Source organism: Mus caroli, chromosome 11 (assembly GCF_900094665.2).
Source record: "Mus caroli chromosome 11, CAROLI_EIJ_v1.1, whole genome shotgun sequence".
Classification (NCBI taxonomy): Eukaryota; Metazoa; Chordata; class Mammalia; order Rodentia; family Muridae; genus Mus; species Mus caroli.
In genome coordinates this window covers 56,731,497-56,753,600 of record NC_034580.1, presented here as the reverse complement: position 1 = coordinate 56,753,600, position 22,104 = coordinate 56,731,497, and the positions used below count along the sequence as shown (strand labels likewise).

Below are 22,104 nucleotides of genomic sequence, written 5' to 3'. Positions count from 1 at the left end.
TATGATGTTTTTTTTCATGATTTAGCAAACAGGCTTGGAAACAAAACCAGCAAACTTATTAACCTGCTCTAATAATATGGTTAAGACTCCAGGCTTTACTTAGTTCCTGTTTTAACACACCGAATAATCAGGCAAGTTGCCGCTTCTGCACTTGTTTTTCCTTCTGTCTCATGTAGACTTCGCTGATCCAACATAAAAATCGGCAACTGTGTGCATCACGAGTTCCTGGTTCGCTTTTGACAGTAGTTGTAGCTATAGTGGCCATCCATCCAGGGCGCTAAAGGTAGGTACGCTTTAAGGAAGCCAGAAGATTTATAGGAAGGTGGCTTTCGAATAAGAACGGAAGAAATAGTCCCCTGTTGAGGCTCATGTTGCTGGCTCTTTCTGTTTGGAGCATCTGTAGGGATCTCATCTGAAAATGAGCCTACCACTCTTTCTCTCCTTCCTTCCTGAGGTCACTTTGAGGGACGGAGCTTCGGGAGCTACATAAGAGCAGCTCCTCGTCCTGCAGACTCGCCTGCAACCCCCGGGGATCTGGCAGGGTAAAGCTGCCAAGCAGCCTGCGGCATTTAGCAAGATTCCGCGAAAAGGCTGCGCGGCAGTGCTGGCCCGGGCTTCCCGAAGAGGAGGAGGTTCAGCAAAGAGGTGCTGTCATCCGAAGCCTCCAGGGGGAAGGGCTCGCGGACTCGAGGACGCCGGGTCACGTGGGCTGAGCGGGCGCGCGCCCCGGCCCCGCGGGAGGAGGTGCGCAGGAGGGGGCGGGGCCGGGGCCTCCCGTGAAGCCCCGCGCGCGGACAGACCGGAACTCTAAGCGGGTGGCTTGTTGATAACATGGCGGCAGCAGCTGCCGGGGCATCCCGAGGTGGCGGCAGCGCCCACACCCGGAAGAAGGGGCTGTTTTCGGACTAGTGCAGCGGCTCCTGCGGCCCCGGAAGTCCCGGCCAGCTGCTGAATGAGGGGAGCCGGGCCCTCCCCGCGACACTCCCCCCGCGCCCTCCGCCCCGACCCGGGCCCCGCCATGTCCTTCTTCCGGCGGAAAGGTAGCCGAGGGGTCGCCGGCGGGGGGTGAGCCGGGTCTCGGGCAGCGGAGGGGCAGCAAACCTGCAAGGGTTTTGTCAGGGCGGCCGCGAGGCTCTCGATGAGCCGCTCGGCCTCGGCGCCGACACCCGCGGTGCAGTGTGCTGCCCCGGACTCCGCAGGGAAGAAGGTGGCCTCCTCAAGCGAGGTCGAGGGGCATTGTCGCTTTGGGCCAAAAGTACCTGCTTAAACCCATAGAAGTTAACACCTGTTGGCTAAAGAAAAGGTTTTTCCTGGTGTGTTTGGTTTCCAGAGGTTTATATGTGTGTGTGATCCACGCGCGCACTGTGGATGAAGATCAAGGAAATCCCTTTACTTATAGGAAGTCTTGACTTTTCCGAATATTGGGGGGGGGGTGTTATACCTAAAACCACGTGAAACTGTTATTTCTTCAACTAGCGCTATTTTCTAGTTTCCTCTTTTGGGGGCGGGGGTGGAGAGCGGAAGGGGGCCCACTGTTATTCCTAAAATAAAATTTCTTACTACTGAAGTTCCGTATTCGGAAGACTACTGCTTTTGATGATTGAGCAACTTTACCAATTATTGAGACCGTTGCTGCTATTATAAATGAACTACTTAGATTTCTGATGTCCAGTTGTAAAAGCTTACTTAGTTTTAAAGTAGAGGCAAGGTGATTTTGATCCTGGAAAGGGTTATGGTATTTCATTAAATATACATACACAAATTGATCAATCAAGTCTCTTTAGGTGGAGGTGGTTGTATCTCTTCATTCTTACTGAGATGTATCAGACAGACTTTTTTTTTTTTTTTTTTTTTTGGGAAAAACATAACACTAAATCAGACTTGTATTCCCGTGATAGCTTTTTCATAAACTCTGTAACCCGAAACAGCCGGTTAACCCACTTTTTTTTCAGCTGAGAATCAGATGATTCCTAACGGCCTTATAGGACTGAAGCTGTCTGTTGATGCTAGGAGAGGGATGCATGAAACTGGTAAATAATAGGAAGCTTTATCAGTAAAGTGTCTTAATAACTCTGAAGTTGTTGACTGTACCTAGATTGACAGTGTTGCGGTGCTTGTTTTTTATGGGGGGTGGGAATGCATTCTAAGTATAGGACTAATTCAAGTTGAACAGACTTCTGTCCATTTAACACACACTGTCGAGTGTCCAGTCTGCCAGACACTGTCTTAGGATGTCATGGAATAGTCATATAGACGTAGTCTCTGTACCTATGAAACTCATTGATGCTGTAGGCAGGCAATAAATAGGCCAAAAAAAAATGTATATATACTTACAAACTGAATGATGCGTAGTGAAAGACTAATTTATGAAGAAAAACCTATTTTGGTTGGATGTTAGAGGAAGAATTCAGTATGTAACCTTGAAACGTAAAACTAGAGGATCAGTAGTAGAATGTAACTTTAGAGAGGTCAGGAAAGACACTGGAGGTACCAGGAATAAAGAGCTGGTGCCCTTTAGGAAAGACAAGGTGGCCACTGTGGCTGAGGCATAGAGAGGCAGATAGGCAGACACCACATTATTGAGAGTTTTATTCCACATGCAGAGAGAATATATTGTAAAGCTTTTGAAGAGAGGTGACCTTACAATAAAGGGTGATCTGATTATTTGCTTAGAAAGTTTATTCTAGAGCCAGATGCTCAGCAGATAAAGACCCTTGCTGTGCAGCCTAACCATCAGAGTTAGAGCCCCAGGACCCACAGTGACAGAGGGAAAGAGTAACTCCCATTAAGTTGTCCTCTGGCCTCCACATGTGCTGTGGTACATCCACTCCTACAAGATAAATAAATGTACTTAAGGAGTAAAAAGATTATTCCAGATGAGTTCTGGAGATTGAATGTGGCAAGAGAAGCTAGAAACAACCTTTTTGAGGGGTTGGGAGTCAAGACAGTCTGGCTTTGTAGTCCTGGCCTTAACATTTCCTGTTGAGATCGGGGACCTTGTGGACGTTCTTCTTCCTCTAATTTAGTATTTGGATTATAGGCATGTATTACCACACCCAGCCTCTGAAAACAGCCTCATAAAGATCCTTCAATTTATTTTTCCTTCTTGTTAGAGGTTTATCACATTTCATTTAAAATGGTAAATCTAAAATCAGGAAAAGAGGGCTGGAGATGGCTCAGCCCTTCAGAACTTATGTTGTTCTTACACAGAACCTGGGTTTAGTTCCCAGAACCTTCATGGCAGCTTAGAACCATCTGTAACTCCAGGGAATCCCCTACTCTCCTCTGGCCTCCTTGGCACTAGGCATCTACATGTATAGATGTAGGCAAAACACTCACACACCACAACAAAATGGAAATAATCGTAAGGATTACTTTAGTGTTTCCCCAGTTTACCTGTCTATTGTGTTAAGTTTTTCTTTTGTATCTAAGTCTTTTGAGATATGCACTTTGTAATCTACTGTCATGAGTTTTGTCTTTTTTAATTTTCAAATCAGTATTTTGATATGTAATCATTACTAGCCTTAAAAGTACAGCAATCCTGTCTCAGTCTTTTGAGTACAGGGATTACAGGAATGTGACAGTCTGGCCTGTCTGTCTCTTCTGTCTACATACCCTGGGATGGATGGAATGACAGAATTCTCATTGTCTTTAAGAATAGCTTCTCTTAGATCTCTGTCATTTTATTCTACTTTCATATGGAACTGTCCCATAGGAATTAGCACTGCCTTTTGAGTTTTATTTTATATGTATGGGTGTGTTGCTTGTGTATGTATGTACACTATGTGTGTGCCTTTGCCCAAGGAAACCAGAAGAGGGCATCTGATTCTCTAGAACTAGAGTTTAAAGATTGTTGTGAACCACCATGTAGGGTGCTTGGAAGTTATTGTAACTACTAAATTCCCTATATTTCTTTTTTTTTTTTCTTTTTTCTTTCTTTCTTTTTTTGTTTGTTTGTTTGTTTGTTTTTCTTTGAGACAGGGTTTCTCTGTGTATCCCTGGCTGTCCTGGAACTCACTCTGTAGACCAAAGTGGCCTCGAACTCAGAAATTTGCCTCCTCTGCCTCCCAAGTGCTGGGATTAAAGGCGTTCGCCACCACGCCTGGCTGGTTTTTTTTGTTTTTTGTTTTTTGGTTTAACTGCTGCCAGCTTTTCTTTTGAAATGTTATTGATAGACACAGTTCCACACTGGGAAGCCAATATAGCTCCCAAAATATAAGTTATCACACCTGGCCACTTGGCACAGTGCTTCCAACCAGCTGAATAGATCATGGCTCTGAAACCCAGAAGACAACAAGAAGAAAGGAGAATGCCTTCTTCAGTACAGTGTTCACAGCTTTCAGGGGCTCATCAAAGATCTGCCTTCATTTGCTGGACCTTCAGAAGAGCAGCAAACGGGCAGTAATTTCAGCCCACTCTAGGATACTCAGAAACTTACTTAGGATAGAGCCCTTTCCTTCTAGAAATAAGTTTTTAAAATTCTTTAAAAATGTATGATAGAGAGAGAGTGTGTATGTTTGTGTGTGTGCAGGCATTCTGAGTTTAGAAGAGTGTGTCAGATCTGGAGCTAAAGTTACATGGGTGGTGAGACCCAAACTCGGATCTGATACAGGAGTATAATATGTGCTTTTTTTTCTTTTTTTTTTTTTTTTTCTTTTTTCTTTTTTAGAAACAAGGTTTCTCTGTGTACTCCAGGCTGCCCTGGAACTTGTTCTATAGCCCAAGCTAGCCTGGAACTCAAGAGACCCAGCTGCCTCTGCTGGAGTGCTGGGATTAAAGGTGTGCAACCCAGGACAGGCAGGAGTTGTGCTCTTAACTACTGAGTCATCTTTTTAGCCTTCTTCCCTTAAATACCTTAAATTCTCTACGCCAAGAACAGGTTTTTTTTTTCCCTCTAAATCATTTCAAATCTTAATTCTCATGTAGTGTTCCTCTCTACTTGGAGATTTTTATTTGTGTGTATGGGGTACAGGTGTAACTGGACATGTAAGGAGATCTAAGGATGTAAGAATCCAAAACTTCAAAAAAATAAGACAAAACTCATGACAGTTGATTACAAAGAGCATATCTCAAAAGACTTAGATGCTGACTTTGTGGAGTGAGTTCTCAACTTACTGTGTGTTCTGAAGATCAAATTCAGGTTAATCATGTTTATATGGCAAGCACTTTAAGGATTAAGCCATCTCTCTAGTCCTTGGGATTTATTTCTCTATTTCAGAGACAAGATACAGTCCATTCATCAAATCTCTGAGTCCTCCAGTTTTTTATTTTGTTTTTAGATTTATATATGTATATGAGTGTTTTGCTTACATGTATGTATGTGTACCGTGTGTGTGCCTGGTGCCCTTGGAGGTCAGAAGAGGAAGCTGGATCATCTGGAACTGTAGACAGGTCCTCTGGAAGAGCAGCCCATACTCTTGACCTCTAAGCCATCTCAACAGTGCAGTGCGCTGCACCACCCGCTTTTGAAACAAGGTGTTATTGTAACACAGACATATGTGTACTTTTGATAGTATAAACAGAGACCTTTGAGGTCAGCAGAACTTAAAGTAGTTACAGTGTGGGACTAGCCGAATGGCTCAGCAAGTCAAAGTGCTTGTCAGGCAAGTCTGACAGCTTGAATTCAGTCCCTGGGACCCATCATAGTGAAAGGAGAAAGGACTCACATTATATTCTAATCTCCACATGTGTATACTGATATTCACACACACAGTATATCAAGTAAAATAAAACTTTGAGATTAAAAAAATAGTGTATGAATGTTTTGCCTGAATGTAGTATGTTCATGCACTATGTGAATGCTGTGCCCTTGGAGGCTAAAAGAGAGCATTGATCACCTATAACTGGACTTCCAGTCAGTTGTTAGCCACCATGTGGGTGCTAGAAATCAAACCAGGGTCTTCTGGAAGAGTAGCCAGTGCTCTTAACCCTGAGCCATCTCTCCCACCCCAAAGATTCAGAGGTTAAGAGCAGTGGCCACTCTTCCAGAGGTCCTGAGTGCAATTCCCAGCAACCACATGGTGGCTCACAGCCATCTATAATGGGGTGTGATGCCCTCTTCCGTCACGAAAGCATACATGTAAATGGAACACTCATATGCATAAAATACATATTTTTAAAACATTTTTATATTCTGGCCTTTTTCAGAATAAGTGTGAACCTTTAATGTAGCTATAGATGTATAGATACAGATGAAGAATAAGAGGAGATGTGGAATTATTTTTTCCAGATAGTTTTAACCAGTTACTTCATAAGCAAGGTGATAACAACATAGTACTGTGTTCTCCATCTTCATAAAATCAGCTTCCTCTTGACATCTCAGCTGTAATTCAAGAAATATCTCAGAGGACTTCCTTAGACACCAGCCTAATCAGAGCTGACTGTCTCAACCTGTGTTGATTGTCACGAGTGGTGACGTGTGGCTGAGTTTAGGTTGTATTCTGGGATGGCCCTTAGCAGACCTGCTGACGGAAGGGATACAGAGTGAGAGAGACAAGTCGAAGGGTGGACTGAAGTCTGACCCCGAGAAAGTAAATACGGAAATCTGATGATAGGTCTTCATGGACCACGTTTGGAGTTAAAATTTCAGATAATTTAAATAAACCTGTCAGATAAAAAGTGGACCAACAGTTAGCTGCACCAGTCTGGTTTTAGAGGAGGTGCAAAGCTGAAGGTGTAAAATTAGAAGTTAAAACTATAGAGATGACTTTAAAGGATGGCACTGGCCTTGCCTGCTGGCTGTCGGGGGTGAGTGGTCTCTGCCTCTTTCCTGCCCCTGTGCTTACGTTCTCACAAGCAACAGCAAGAATAGACTGCAACCTCAGACCCACGCCTCAAAATAAATGATAAGACAAAAAACAATCAGGGTGATTAAAGGTTGGTGGGACATGCCTTTAATCCTAGCAGGCTGATCTACAGAGTGAGTTTTAGGGCAGCCAGGGCTACACAGAGAAACCCAGTCTCAAAAAAATTAATAACATTTTTAAAAGTCAGGCTTAATTTTTATAGTCTAGTTCTATGTGAAAATATAAATAAGGACCATCATGACATCTTAATATTTAAAATGACAAACGATAATTTCTCCAGAGATTTCATCCTCTCCAAAGCATAGGCTTCACCATCTCCTTATATCAGAAGAGACATAGACCACTGTGGGGTGGTGGGTGGTACATTCTTGCTATTTGAGCATTTGGAAGGCTAAGGCAAGAGGATTCCTGTCAGATACTGGTCACTCTGTCACGCATTCCTGACAGCAGTGCCTAGTGACAACAGCCGCTTAATCTTTCTCAGGTTGTTGCCTACATGCTTGGAAGTAGATTTGCTGAAGGCAAGGGCACTTTTCTGGGCAGGGCGAGTTGAGCACACTCTGGGGATTTGGGTTGTTGATGGGTTGACTTTAGGGAGATACTTGAGAGCCAGCTATTTTTTGCTACTAGCTTTTCAGCATTAATAGTATTTCAGAACATGGAGACATGGGCACATTCTGAGATTTCTTACTTTGATAAGCCATTCAGTGAATTCAAGGAAATTTAATGTTTAAGACAAAAACACCAGGAAAGTAAAGGAGATTAAAAATAACCTCATGTCAGGTCTTATAATAGAATCCACACTTGCCTAGAGCAGCTTTGCAGCTTTCTTCCTTGCTGTTGTGAGCTTATCTGCTATAGAATTTTCACTGTTTTGTGTAATAAAGGAAAGATTATGTAATCACTTTAGAGACAACCTGTTAGCCTTAGGCTTAGGAATTGAGACTGTAAGTTTGGGATGTTTGTACCCAAAGCTAGGGAGGGCGTACAAAAGAAGTAAGATGCTATATATAACCAAAGAAGTCTTTTTCTTTACTGTGCTCGTAGGCAGCATAGTGGGTGACTTGTGGTATTAAAATTTACCCTAAATTTATTTCAAATGCCTTTTGCAAGTATTTCATTTTTCATCAGCAACCCTCTAAGTGAGTTTTATAAATTACCTGATTTTACTACTTAATACTTAAGGAAATTAACGTTCAGTGAAATTAAATAACTTATCCATGATTGCACTGCTGATAAGTAGCAAGAGGCAGAACTTGAATATAGATGTTTTGAAGGTTGGCTCTTCAAGAGCCATTCCAGAGGTTTTGATCCATTGCTGTTCAGAGGTTACTTTCTCAGAGAATTCTTTTCTAAGAACTGACCTATCCCCAGGGCACCTACAGTTGATAGTTCTAGAATTCAGAATACTCATTCTATTAGATTCAAGTGTCTCTGATGTTAACAATATATAGAATGGCTCTCTTTCCCTGCATAAGTTGGTCATGATGCCCTTTTGTGTTCTAGTGAAAGGTAAAGAGCAAGAGAAGACCTTAGATGTCAAGTCCACTAAAGGTGAGTGACTCTCCTTTGTATTCACTGTGATGGATGTGTGGGTATGAATGGCCAATCTTTATCTTCTTTTGCGATGACAGAAATCATTCTCCATCATTATTATTACTATTATTTATCATTGTGATTTATTTTCTCTTTAATTATATTCTAACATGCTTTTACTGAGTATTTGCTGGCTGCTATAAAGTGTACCAGTTTTTCTTTATAAATCACACATTTGATTGTTCCCTAACAGTTATTAGTTGGCTTTGTTCAATAAAACAGACACTGAGCTGTGACAGCTAGAGAGAATGCCATTTACAAGGCTGGTTTTCTATCTATTCAGAAATGTGGATGAGTACAGTTTTCACTGTATTACTTAGGACCAATGCCTTCATTGAAGCTTATTCCCAGTACATTGTGGACATTAACACACTGTTCTTATTTATGCTTTTTTTTTTTTTAAATCTCTGCTGGGTTTTTAAATTTAATATCTATTATACTGAGATTGGAATAAAAATTTACAATGGAAAATTATTTCCATAGCCAGTACATACAAAATTCATTATCTAACATAGCAAAAATATGCAGACTGCTATTTAGACTTTTCTTTTCCAGTGTTTTCTGATATGTGGCCAGCATCGAGTGTTTACTGTCTGCTCAATTAGCCAGAGAGTTTATAACTTTTATAAGACCTGTAAGATTAGAGGAAAAAATGCTCTTTCAGCCTTATTATAAACTTATTATTGATAATTTAAAGTGAATTCATTTAAACTACCTTCTTTAAGCCAGATGTGACTAAAGGTGAAAGTTCTAAGTGGAGGCTTGCCTGGGAGAAGGAAAGGATTAGCACCCTAGGCCGTCAGAACTGTAGTCTTCACACAGAGCTGACACAAGTATCCGGACTTTGGAAAGAAAGTCTTGGAACTTTCTTTAGATTCTTCATTTTGCATAGTGAGGAGATTGGCTTCATTTTGTTTCCCAGTAAGTTTCTAATTCTCTAAATTAAAATTGAGATTTAAAAACCTCATACTAGGTGGGTAAGATGAAGCATGCCTTTAATCACAGCACTCAGGAGACAGAGGCAGGCAAATCTCTTTGAGTTTGAGGCCAACCTGGCCAATATAGCAAGTTTTAAGACAGCTCAGGCTATATAGTGAGACCATGTCTCAGAAAAAAACAAGTAAATAAGTTATGTCTGAAAAATAATAATTTGCCAAATAATATATGAAGTAAAATAATTTTCATGCTCGAAATCTGCTAGTGAGATCACATAGTCTCTGCTTAGCAGGTAAGGACTTGATCTTAGGATAATAACAGAAGCATTACAAGAACCAACCCTTCAAGAAGGACCCTTGAGATTCAGTGGGCAGAACTACTCGTGGCAGAAGAGAGCTGATCCTGGAGGTTATTCTCTTATTTCCATAAACATTCCCTGCTAGGGATGCGCCTGTATCTGTTTGCATGCATGGACATGTACATACATGCATACATAGACATATGTAAGGTTAAGTGTGAAGTTATAGTCTGATTAACAGGACCTACTTAAATGCACACCTGCTAATGAACCAGACATAGTAAGTGGCCGCCATCTATAGAGCACTTTTTAGTTCTTGGTATTTAAAAGGCTGGCTGTAACTTTTAAACACTTCAAAAGTTAGCTGTAATAAGACTGCGGAAGCTTGGTTACTGCATATTGGATATAGTTCATAGACTGGCAGGAGAGAAGAAAATTTGCCAAATAACTTTACAGGCAGCTCAAAGTAGTGATGGGAATAAAGAGACGAGGACAGCATTGAAGTCCAGCAGATACATTCATTGAGTTTGTTATTGATTAGATCTCAGACGTGAGGGACACGGATGGAAGGTTTATGACTTGCTACCTTTCTGGCTTGCCTCACAGAACCAAGCTAGGGAATTACATGCTTAGTTGTGGTATATTGTGGGAAGTGCTTTTGAGTTATTCATTTCAGTGTGTTTCACACATAGTAATTCTAGGGTCTGAGGTTTTAAGCAGAGGTGTGACTCTAAGTGACCTGGGTTGGAATGACTCTTTGAAATGACTCTCTGCAAGTTCATAGATCTAGGACAGAGTAGTCACCTTTTCTGTGTGTTTGCCTCTACCATTAAAATGAAGGAAATACCAGTCTTGAAGAATTGTTCAGAAAGACTTAAACATAAGTGAAAATCCATAGACAAAGCAGTAGATTGCCTGGACTGTCATGGGTGTTCTAGGTAGAGATTGCTGCCTAATGTTAACATAGTGAGCTGAAGTGAAGTATTGCCAAGGAGCCCAGGAAATCTGAGGTGAGCAAACTTTAGGGAATACTTACTTCATGGAAGTGTTACAGCTGATATAAACACTAAAGAATGAAGAGGATTTGAATGAAAGAGAAAATTGATTTGGTTTGGGTTTTTGTTTTTTGTTTTTGTCCTTGCCAGCCTTTAAATTCTTTTGAATATATATATATATATATATATATATATATATATATATATATATGTGTGTGTGTGTGTGTGTGTGTGTGTGTGTGTGCGTGTGTGTGTGTGTGTGTATATATATATATATATAAATCAGAGGGTCCTTCAAATAAGTAAAGGGAAAATTTTACAGAAAGATGGAAATGATGTTGTACTGAGCCATAAAGACCAGAAAAGAAAAGAGGCCCTAGTTATGGTAGTTGCCAACGACTCAGCTGCCTCTTCCTCCCCACCCCCTTAGATTCCTGATGCTCCCAGTCTGTCCGCCCCCACCCCTCCCCCACACCCTCTTCTCCTGCTGTCTCCTTTGGCAGGCCATTTCCACTGAGGAGAAGGAATTGTATCAGATGCCTGCTATCTAGAACTTTCAAATAAAGGTGACTGAGCATTACATATCCATGTAAGAATTCAACTGGCTGGAAGTTCCTTACTTCCAGGGATTGCTCATAATTATGATAAAAAGAAGCTAGAGACATTTAAGAAGAAACTTGCCTTTGTTACCACTGTACTATAGTTATGCATCCAGAATATGGAGAAGCAATTCAGCTAATGAACACATACCAGTTTCTCATAGAGATTGGACTAGCTAAGGATTATTTCCTGAAGGTTCATGGGTTTTAAGTGCCGTGGCTCTCTGAAGCTTAAGTGAGGATTTCCTTACAATGAGTAGAATTTCCCTTCTGTCCTTTGTCACGATTTAAAAACAAAAACAAAAACCCTCCCATCTTGTGTAGTATATCCATTTGGGGGTCCACTTTTTTTTAAGGTTTATTTATTTATTATATGTAAATACACTGTAGCTGTCTTCAGATACCCCAGAAGAGGGCATCAGATCTTATTACGAGTGGTTGTGAGCCACCATGTAGTTGCTGGGATTTGAACTCAGGACCTCTGGAAGAGCAGTTAGTGCTCTTAACCGCTGAGCCATCTCTCCAGCCTCTTGGGGTCCACTTTTAATTCATACTAATGTAACTCCTTCATGTAATAAGCTGAAAAGAGTTACACCAAAAGACAAAACAAAACAGAAAAACAAATGAAAAAATTCAAAAACAGAAAAGAAAGTTGACCCAGAGAAAATGGGGAGGCACTGTATGGCTTTGAGCAGGATATTGATGCTATATGGTCTTTTCAAAAGGGTAGTTTGGAAGAATTCTAAGATGGAGACCCAGAAATTCTTTTGTACTGTAGAAAAAGAGTTTAGTCTTGAAAATAAATAGGAAAGTAAACAAAAGAAAAAGATACTGAGATATAGTGGGGGGGGGGGAATGAAAGAAAGTAAGACCATACTCTTGAGCTTAATAGACTGATAGATCTGAGCAGACAGGGGAGTTAGAAAGAATTGGTTTAGAAGAGCAGATAACTTTTATGTTAGGACAAATATGGCCTCAGGTGGCAAAGCCAGAGAGGGAATCCCCAGCAATAAATAAGAAGAGATGTCAGAGCAGAGCCCAGACTAAAGGACAGGTCAGCAGTCAGGCCAGGGCTTCTCCAGGTGCTCCAGAGAGGTTTTCTCTAGGAGCTGTTGCCAAAGGAACAATAATGTGCTCTGAGTTATTCTGCGTTTATTGAATTTGTAGATCTAATTAGATCTGATTTTTATTACGTTTATTTGGGGTAGGGAGAAGAACTTAGTTTGAAAACTTTTGCTCTGTAATAACTGAGGGTTTGAGAATATTTGAGAATATATGTACTTTCGAGAAGAAAGCATTAGAGAACATTCTTAGGAAGAGGAATCAGTGAGTGAGACCATTTCTGACAGTGGACAATTAAGAGATGGGTTTTAGAATGAGAAGGACAGACTCAAGGAAAATTAGGGAGTGTAGTACCATGGAGACTATGAGGAAGGAACCTGTGGATATGATGCATGAGTTCTAGTAGAGCAGTGAAGGCGGGCAGGGGGAAAGCCTTGTGTTTTCCCTGCATGCCTATGTGTGCACCGTGTATGTAGAGGCCAGAAGAGGGCATGGCACTGAGGTTACAGATGGTTATGAGCCATCTTGTGGGTGCTGGGATGGAACCCTGGTCTTCTCCAAGAGCAGTGAGGGCTAACTGATGCATCACTTCCTCTCACCTTCTAAGAGGAAGTACTGAACAAATGGATTCATAGCATTTTTGTTATCATGGACATCTAACTAAGATAGAATTAGAAAGGAGACAGTCACATAGATTTCTCAGTCTAACTATTATCTGTATAAAAAAAAAACAGTCAGCGACGGTGAGATGGTTCAGTGGCTAAACATGATTGCCATGCAAGCCTAGGGACCCTGGGTTTGAACCTACGTAAAGGTGGAGGACAGAGCCAGCTCTGCAGAGTTGTCTTCTGCTCGCCACGCATGCACTGTGGCGTGTAGACTCATACACACGCATCATGTGCACACGCCCTAGTAAACAATTGTTAAAACCTAAAACTGGCTCTGATAGGGCACACCTTGCAATCCTTACACTCTGGAGGCTGAAGCAGGAGGATTCGGGGTTTTGGGGTTTGAAGATAAGATAACCTGGCCTACATAATTAGACCATTAGACAGATAAAAAGCAAAACTATTTTTGTTTATAAACTTGCTAAAATGGTTTTACTTCCTTCAATTTAACATGAAACAAAAGCAAAGATAACTTAGTTTTAAGTTAGGGGGTTAAAGGCATGGATGGAGCACTATGCCCTACCTAAGAGTATTTATTCTTTTGAACTTTAGTCATCAGTGTCTTATATTAGATGGACAAACTTTGCTGCTCAATTAAAGAAGAAAAGTATCGTAGTAAACTTTTTTCTACATTTTTTTCTCACAATAACTTTATTCTAAATTTCAGTTTAAGAAATTGAAAAGGTCCATATTGCAAAATGCTTTCTAAATTTTTATACTTCACTCTGAGGAGACAGGCTCTGCCTTGTTGCCCAGACTAACCTGGAACCTGACTTGGCTCCCTGGCTCCCTGCTGGGATTGCAGTTGTATAGCACCAAACTCAGCTTGACTTTGGTTCTTTTAATCAAAGTTTTCAGAGAACGGTCTTTCTAAATTGTATTTTGGTGTAGTATAAGAGTTCTAAATAGAGCTGGAGAGATGGCTCAGCGGTTAAGAGCACTGACTGCTCTTCTGAAGGTTCTGAGTTCAAATCCCAGCAACCATATGGTGGCTCACAACCATCTGTAATGAGATCTAACCCCCTCTTCTGGGGTGTCTGAAGATAACTACAGTGTACTTATATATAATAATAAATAAATATTTTTTAAAAGTTCTAAATAATAGAGTATCTTCCATTGTGCTGAGGCTTGATATCTTCTAACTATTATTATTTAGAGACAGGGGCTGTGAAGCTCTGGCAGTCATGGAATGTCGCCTGCCTCTGCCTCCCACTTGCTGGGATTAAAGGCATGTGTCAAATGACCTGGCTTATTTTATTTATTTAATGTGTATGGGTGTTCAGTCTGCTTGTATGTCTGTGTGTAATGTGTGTGTCTGTGCATCATGTGTGTGTGTCTATTCGCCACAGAGGCCAGAAAAGGGCACCAGACCACTGGAGCTGGAGTTGCAGGTTTGTGCAAGTTTTCATGTGGGTGCTGGGCTTGAACCTGGGGGTTTTAGAAAAGCAGTCACTAAGCTATCTCTTTAGCACTTTAACTATTTTTTGAATATTGCTTAAGTGTTAAAATTTTTAATTTTTAAAGTTTTCTTAAAGCCCGCCCATAAGTTTTAGGTAATCAAATTGTGTATAACTTGGGCTTGAGAGATGGCTCAGTGGTTAAGAGCACTGACTGCTCTTCCAAGGTCCTGAGTTCAAGTCCCAGCAACCACATGGTGACTTACAACCACCTGTAATGAGATCTCATGCCCTCTTCTGGACTGTCTGAAGATAGCTACAGTGTATTTATATATAATAAATAAATAAATCTTTTTTTTTAAATTGCGTATAACTTTAAATATTTTTTTTCAAAATGTATAGCTTCAGTAGCCGTACATTCCCCACAAAAAAGCACTAAAAATCATGCCTTGCTGGAGGCTGCAGGACCAAGTCATGTTGCAATCAATGCCATTTCTGCCAACATGGACTCCTTTTCAAGTAGCAGGACAGCCACGCTTAAGAAACAGCCAAGCCACATGGAGGCTGCTCATTTTGGAGACCTAGGTAAGTGACTGCTACTTCTCGCTATCTCCTAATCAGTGTGAGATTCCATCGTAGGATACTGAACTGTGTGATTGAGGAGACTTTGAAAAGATACATTAAATTTAAAAAAAAACCCAAAACACTGCAAGTGTAATGAAATAGTCGTCATGTAAATGCGAGTCCAATAGAATAGTGAGCAGTGTACTGGAAAGAAGCATTTGACACTTAATAAGATTGCACACACACACACAACGATAACTCAGTAGTACTCAATGAGATACAAAGCAAAATAGCAAGTTAAACATTAAAATATAGTCAGAGTTTGCTAATTTGAGCATCAAGTTGGGCTGAGGACAATGGCCAGTCCTCGTTGTAAATGGTGTAAATGAGTGAGGCCTGTTTTGGACAGCAGTCAGTTTAGAAGTGCTGACTGATTCTCCTGTTAGAAATGCTGGTAGACTGTGTGTACATAGAAAATTGTTACCGAATGTCTGATTCATTTCCTTCTGTTGTTTAGGTAGATCCTGTCTGGAGTATCAGACTCAAGAGACCAAATCCAGTCTTTCAAAGACCCTTGAACAAGTCTTGCGTGACACTGTTGTCCTTCCATATTTCCTTCAGTTTATGGAACTTCGGAGAATGGAGCACCTGGTTAAATTTTGGTTAGAGGCTGAAAGTTTTCACTCTACAACGTGGTCCCGAATAAGAGCACACAGTCTAAACACAGTGAAGCAGAGTTCACTGGCTGAGCCTGTCTCTCCATCTAAAAACCATGAAACTCCAGAATCTTCTGTAACTGAGTCTCTTGACAGGAGGTTGGGGGATTCTAGCTCAGCCCCACTGCTTGTGACTCAATCAGAAGGAACTGACCTGAGTGGTGGAACTCAGAACCCTCAGAATCACTTGCTGCTTTCCCAGGAACGCCACAGTGCCCGTTCTCTCCATCGTGAAGTGGCCAGAACAGGAAGTCATCAGATGCCCACCGACTCCCAAGACTCCTCTTCCAGACTTGCAGTAGGCAGTAGAAACAGTTGCTCTTCTCCACTGAGAGAACTGTCAGAAAAACTAATGAAAAGTAAGTGATGTCTCCCAACGCTGTCAGAACCGTAGGTGGTCCCCCTGGTTTACACATCTAGGAGGATTTGGAGGGTTGAGTGAGTCAGGGTGTGAAAAGGGAGCAGGAAGGAGAGCTTGGGTGGTGTTGTTGCAGTGTGTAACCGGCTGACCAGAGCGGCAGGGCAGTGTGCTGCTCTTTTGTATGTTTGGAAGGGAAGCTGTTGACCAAGGGGATAGTCTCCAGGCCTCGGTCCTCGGTACTATCTAACTGCACCTCGTAGGTTATTTTGTTTTTCATTTTATTTTTTTAGGTTGCCATTAGATATCATTTATTGAGTTCTGTACTAAGTATATATTTGGATTTCATTTGTCATGACAGCTGTGTTAAACAAGTATTAATATTCTGTTTACCTTTGAGAAAACTGGTTTAGAAAGTTGCTTCTTTAGGTTGTCTAGTGAGTGAGGAGCTAGAATTAAACACAGGCATTTTGAAAACAGCACATCTTTCTTTCCTATTTTGTTAGTTCAGAAATTGTACCACACTCTAATTTTTGTAATTATTGCTCTGTTCTAGTTCTTAAAGGCTTTGCTTGCTTCAAATGCGTGTAGCTTCTGGAATCTCTAAAGATAGGTCTGGTTTGCCAATGAATCAATTTCAGTTTGTCATTTCTTGGAAAGTTCCTAAGTTTTTGTAAGATTTTATTTTACTCTGTGTGTAAATGTGTGATTGTGGGCATGCGCGTGCCCTTGTGCGTGCAGAAGTCAGAAGAGAGTCTCAGGTTTTCTCTCCTTCCACAGTAGACTCCGGGAATCAGGCTTGTGGGTCAAGCAGTTTGATATTGCTGTCCCCTGAATTCTTTCTTGGAATGTCTTTTTTTCTTTCTTTCTTTTTTTCCCCTTGTAGTTTCTTGTTTCTTCACTCTAGAAAAGATACTATCTTTATCTTCTTAAATCTATTAAACATAGTTGTCTGATATTCCCATCTATAGTTCTAGTGGTTCTGATTCATTGTAAATCTTGAGATTCAGGAACTTGGTGTGGAATATGTTTTGCTATATACATGTGTGAGTTACAGATAGTTGTGAGCCTCCTGTGGGTGCTGGAATTGAACCAGGTTTGGAAAAGCAGCCAGGGCTCCTAACTACTTACCCGTTTTTCTAGCCCTAAGACCTCAGACTTTTTGTTTGGTTGGTTTAGGGTTTTTGAGACAGGTTATCTCTGTCATCTTGTCTGTCTTGGAACTCCTCTGTGAACCAAGCTGGTCTCAAACTCAGATCTGCTTGCCTCTGCTTCCTGAGTGCTGGAATTTAAAGGTGTATACCACCACTACCCAGCAAGACCTCAGGTGTTCTTGGGTTTTGTCTTTGTTCATAAGAGCAATTTAATTTAGTTGTTTAATATTTAAAATATTTAATAATTTAAATTAAATTTAAAATAATTTAATTATTTAAAATAATAGAAAAAAAATTGGTTACTTCATTTGGTAAAGTCAACCTTTCAGAAAGTAATTGTGGCAAGTTTATTCCTGAGTGTTTACTATACACTTCAGTTTCAAGATGTAGTAATAAATGAAGTAGTCACTGGCTAGCCACTCGGGGAAGTTCTTATCCAATTTATAAAACATCTGGCCGGGCGTGGTAGCGCACGCCTTTGATCCCAGCACAGGAGGCAGAGGCAGGCGGATTTCTGAGTTCAAGGCCAGCCTGGTCTACAAAGTGAGTTCCAGGACAGCCAGGGCTATACAGAGAAACGGTGTCTCGAAAAACCAAGGAAAAAAAAAAACTATCTGAAGAATTTTTTATGACTTAAGTTTTCATCTTTTATATTTTAATTAATTTTAAATTGCTTTATATGCCCCGAAGTAATTTTAAGTCTTTGTTCTTAAAATTTAGTGATCTGAAATCTATCACTTTTGTAAAAATTTTTTTTAGATTTATTTTACTTTTAAATTTTTTTTATTTTATATGGACGAATGTTTTGCCTTCATACATGTATGTGCAGCACATGTGTGCCTATTGGGTCTCCCGTGGGAGATTATGGATGATTGTGAGCTACAGTGATACTGAGGATTGAAGGCAGGCTCTCAACCACACATAGGTACAAGTGCTCTTAACTAGTCCTGAGCTATGTCATTTTCAGAAACAAACAACAACACCCTTATATCTTAGTTAAAAGAAATTGTAAAGTTCTGGGTATTTTTATTTGTATGGTTTCATGGAGTCACTATTTGAGTTTTGTTGTGGTTGGTTGAAGATCAGTTTTGAGGTGAAAAACAAGATCTTAAGGATTCAGATATTTTATTGTTTTGGGGAGAGGGTGTTTTGCCTCAAGTATGCCTATGTATCACTATGTGCAGTGCCATCAGAGGCCAGAGGCTCTCCTAGAAGTGGAAGTCGCAGCTAGTTTTGTAAGCTGCCATGTGGATTCTGGGAATCAAACCTGGGTTCTTGGGAAAAGTAATCCCCTGGAGTATTTTAAAAGCTATTTGTTAAAACACTAAATCCAGTAACTTAGTGCTTAAAGATCTCCCTAATTCCTGAAAGAAAGTTCTCTTTTCCAGTTTCTGGCATATCATGGACCCTAAAAGGTACATCTTTTAAAAACAGTACAGGCTATTTTAAGGAATTTTCCTATTCCTTTTCTTTTTAAAGTCACATCACATTCATTCATTTGTGTTTGTGTATATGTAAAGGTGCTCGCATACCAGGAAGATCAGAGAACAAATGCCACTATATGGTCCCTGCTGAGCCATCTTACAGGCTCCATTTACTTATTTATTTATTTTTGTTTTTTGTTTGTTTTGAGTTATGAATCTTTGATGAAGATTGAAAGATACATCAGTTTATGGATATATCAGTAAGTCATTAGAACTCAGTTACTGTATCCATGTAGTAGCAGAATCATAGTAAGCTTACCTGTAGGGCCTATCTATACATGTCTAGCCATAGGTTCTTGGCCTAATAATGGTGCCAGGTATGGGTTTCATATTGTAGAGTGGGCCTTAAATCCAATCTGAGAGTGGTTGGTTACACCAGCATTGGCCTGACACTAGTACACCAGTGGGCATGTATTGCTAAGCCATTCGTTATTGCAGCTCATGGGGTTCATATTCATAGCTAGATGAGATTGGTAATTACTTTTCTCCTCAGTAGTGTGCATAGTCCCTTCCATCACTTGTAAAAGGCTAAACAGTGGGGATGAAGTTTCAAGTTGGTATTAGTTTGGTATCTACATGTTCTATGACTTGAATATATGGTGTCTTCAGGAAAAGCATCTTACTGTCAATTTTTGAAGGTAACCTAGAGCTTAATGAAGGCAAAAACCTTTGATGTTTGGGAGAGTCTGTGAGACCTAACTTGCCAACAACTCCAAAAGAAATAGCTAATTCCTGGTACTGGGCTTTTTGTTAGTCCGTGGTGTTGCCTTGTAGGGACATTGTTACCTCATTAGAGTAGCTCAATTTTAATTCTTAATGTGTATAGTTTTAGGAAGCTTCTATGGTAGTAGTTTTCCATGTTATTTTTTTCAAAAGGTCTTTGGTGGAACATATCCTTCACTATTTCCTTTTCTGCCCTACCCTCCCTATTCACACCAATTTAACTCTTCCTGTTACCATTATTCCTTTTTAATCCCTTATAACAGTGTGTTTTTTCTCACCCCTCCCCCACGACTCCGAAGAATCAGAGCTAACAACCATAAATGAGAGAAAGTATGCATGTGCTCTTTGTCTTTCTTGGTCTGGTTTACCTCATGGAGATTGTTCATTTCCTCCTCCATCCATTTACCTGCAAAATTCACTTTTCTTAATAGCCGAATAACATTCCCTTATGTAGATGCCCCACATTTTCATTGTTTGTTCAGCAGTTAGTGGACATGTAGGATGTTTCTTGCAGATCTATAAAACATTCCACCCATAGAGTACGTGTTCTTCCAAGCAGCCTGTGGAGCTTTCTCAAAAATAGATCATATAGTAGGACACAGAGCAGGTGTCAACAAATATAAGAAAATTGAAATCGCATCCTAATTCCCCATGGAATAAGCTGAATATCAACAATAGAAATGATAGGAAGTACACTGAGTCACAGTAGAATGAGAGGAGAAACTAAGAAGAAAGTCTTTAAATTCCTACAATTGAACTGCCAAAAATAAAACACAGCATACCAACATCTAGGAGGCACAATGAAGTCAGTGCTAAGAGGAAGGCTCAGAGCATCATGTGCCTATGGAAAAGTACTGGGAGATACTATCACTTTAATGGTGCATGGGAAGGCCTTAGAAAAACAAGAGCCATTAATAGCCCAAACAAGCAGACTGGAAGAGACTAAATCAGAGCTAAGAGCTGGAGAGAAGGCTGATGCTCACGACCAAAGTTAGAGCTGAAGTCAGAAACAAAGAATCAATGGAACAGAGTTGGCTCTTTAAAAAGATTGACACATCTTTAGCCAAGTTAACCAGGAGAGAGAGAGAGAGAGAGAGAGAGAGAGAGAGAGAGAGAGAGAGAGAGAGAGAGAGAGAAATATGAATCCAAATTAATAAAATTAGAGATTAAAAGGGAGACATTACAACAGACACTGAGGAAATTCAGAGATTCTTGAAGATATACTTTAAAAATGTATACTCCCCTGAACTGGAGAATCTAAAATAAATGGGTGACTTTCTAGAGCTGTTCAGCCAATACCAACGTTCAATCACTGTGAAGCAAATGATTTGCTTTCATCTTGCTAGCAAGTACTTGGTAGTAACAAACTGTGGAAGAGATGATCCGTTTTGGCATTAGTTTCATGGGGTTTGGTATATGGTTCTTAACTCTGTATTTAAATATCTCAAATGTTATTTATAAATGTAGATTTATAAAGATTTTTGAGCTTCAATGGTTATATGCAGATAGTTCAATCTGAGACTCTGGAAAAGAGACACAAAAAGAGATCATCACAAGTAAGAATCTTATCCAGACACTGGAAAAAATAATTGACCTAGGTTTTTCTGTACTGTGAACCACACACTGAAAGGACAACTTTACAGTGGAAGTTGTCCCAAAATAGCACTACACAGCAAACAGCACCCTGTTGTTAGAACACAGTCCACTTCAGTGATCCAAATTGCATTTTGGCTTTGAAGGTGTCGTCTTCTTCTCTTTTAGGTATAGAACAAGATGCAGTGAATACTTTTACCAAATATATATCTCCAGATGCTGCTAAGCCAATACCAATTACAGAAGCCATGAGAAACGACATCATTGGTGAGTAGTAATGGGGAGAAGAACTGATGAGTTTGCTTACTAGGAGATTTTTTTTTTATCTTTAATCACCATTATTATTGAAGTTTTTTTGTTTTTCTCTCTCTCTCTCTTTTTTTTTTTTTTCAGACAGGGTCTCACTATATAGTCCTGGCTGGCCTGTAACTCTATGAACAGAGGACTGGCCTTGTAGGGATCCATCTGCCTCTGTCTCCTGAATTTTGGGACAAAAGGCATGTGCCCCACACCCAGCCAAAAAGAAATACACTATTTTTATGTGTGTGTGATGTGTGTGTGTGTGCGTGTATGAATTGATGTGTATGACATGAGTGCAAGAGCTCATAGAAGCCAGAAGAGAGCATCAGGCTCCGAGAACTAGAGCAGTTGAGTGTGGTCATGTGAGTGCTACATACTGAACCCATGTCCTCTGCCAGAGCAACAAGTGCTCCTAACTTCTGGACCATCCCTCAGGTCCAAAGAGATTATGAGATTGTGGGGTGTGTGTGTGTGTGTGTGTGTGTGTGTGTGTGTGTGTGTGTGTACCATGTGCATGCAGGAGCCCACAAAAGTCAGAAGAGGGCATTTGATCCCTGGAACTGGAGTGACAGGCAATTGTGAGCCTCTGTGTGGATGCTGGGAACTAAACCTAGGTCATCTGCAAGAGCAGTAAGTGCTCTTAACTGCAGTACCAATCTTTAACCTCTCAAGGTACTTTTATCTGATTTTAGCTCACTTCTCTCTTGCATGTTGACTCAGAATCTTGGAGTGGGACCACTAATAGCAAAAATAACATTTTATTGACCAAAAAAAAAAACAAAAAAAAACAAAAAAAAAAAGCCGGGCGTCGTGGCGCACGCCTTTAATCCCAGCACTCGGGAGGCAGAGGCAGGC

The 22,104-nt window shown here is 40.5% G+C and overlaps 1 protein-coding gene across 2 annotated transcripts in view; it reads left to right on the top strand.

Annotated features, from left to right (window-relative positions):
* Positions 1–771: 771 nt before the first annotated feature.
* Akap10 (A-kinase anchoring protein 10) overlaps positions 772–22,104 on the top strand; it is a 58,461-nt gene continuing 37,128 nt past the window's right edge. The window contains exons 1-5 of one of the 2 annotated variants that reach the window (XM_021177654.2): positions 772–1,040; positions 8,313–8,360; positions 14,760–14,942; positions 15,439–15,996; positions 21,118–21,216. In XM_021177654.2, the coding sequence (XP_021033313.1) occupies positions 953–1,040; positions 8,313–8,360; positions 14,760–14,942; positions 15,439–15,996; positions 21,118–21,216 (976 nt within the window). In that variant the 5' untranslated portion in view covers positions 772–952. Of the gene's footprint in view, positions 1,041–7,004; positions 7,803–8,312; positions 8,361–14,759; positions 14,943–15,438; positions 15,997–21,117; positions 21,217–22,104 lie in introns of those variants that run through there. The other variant, XM_021177655.2, reaches the window with a different exon arrangement.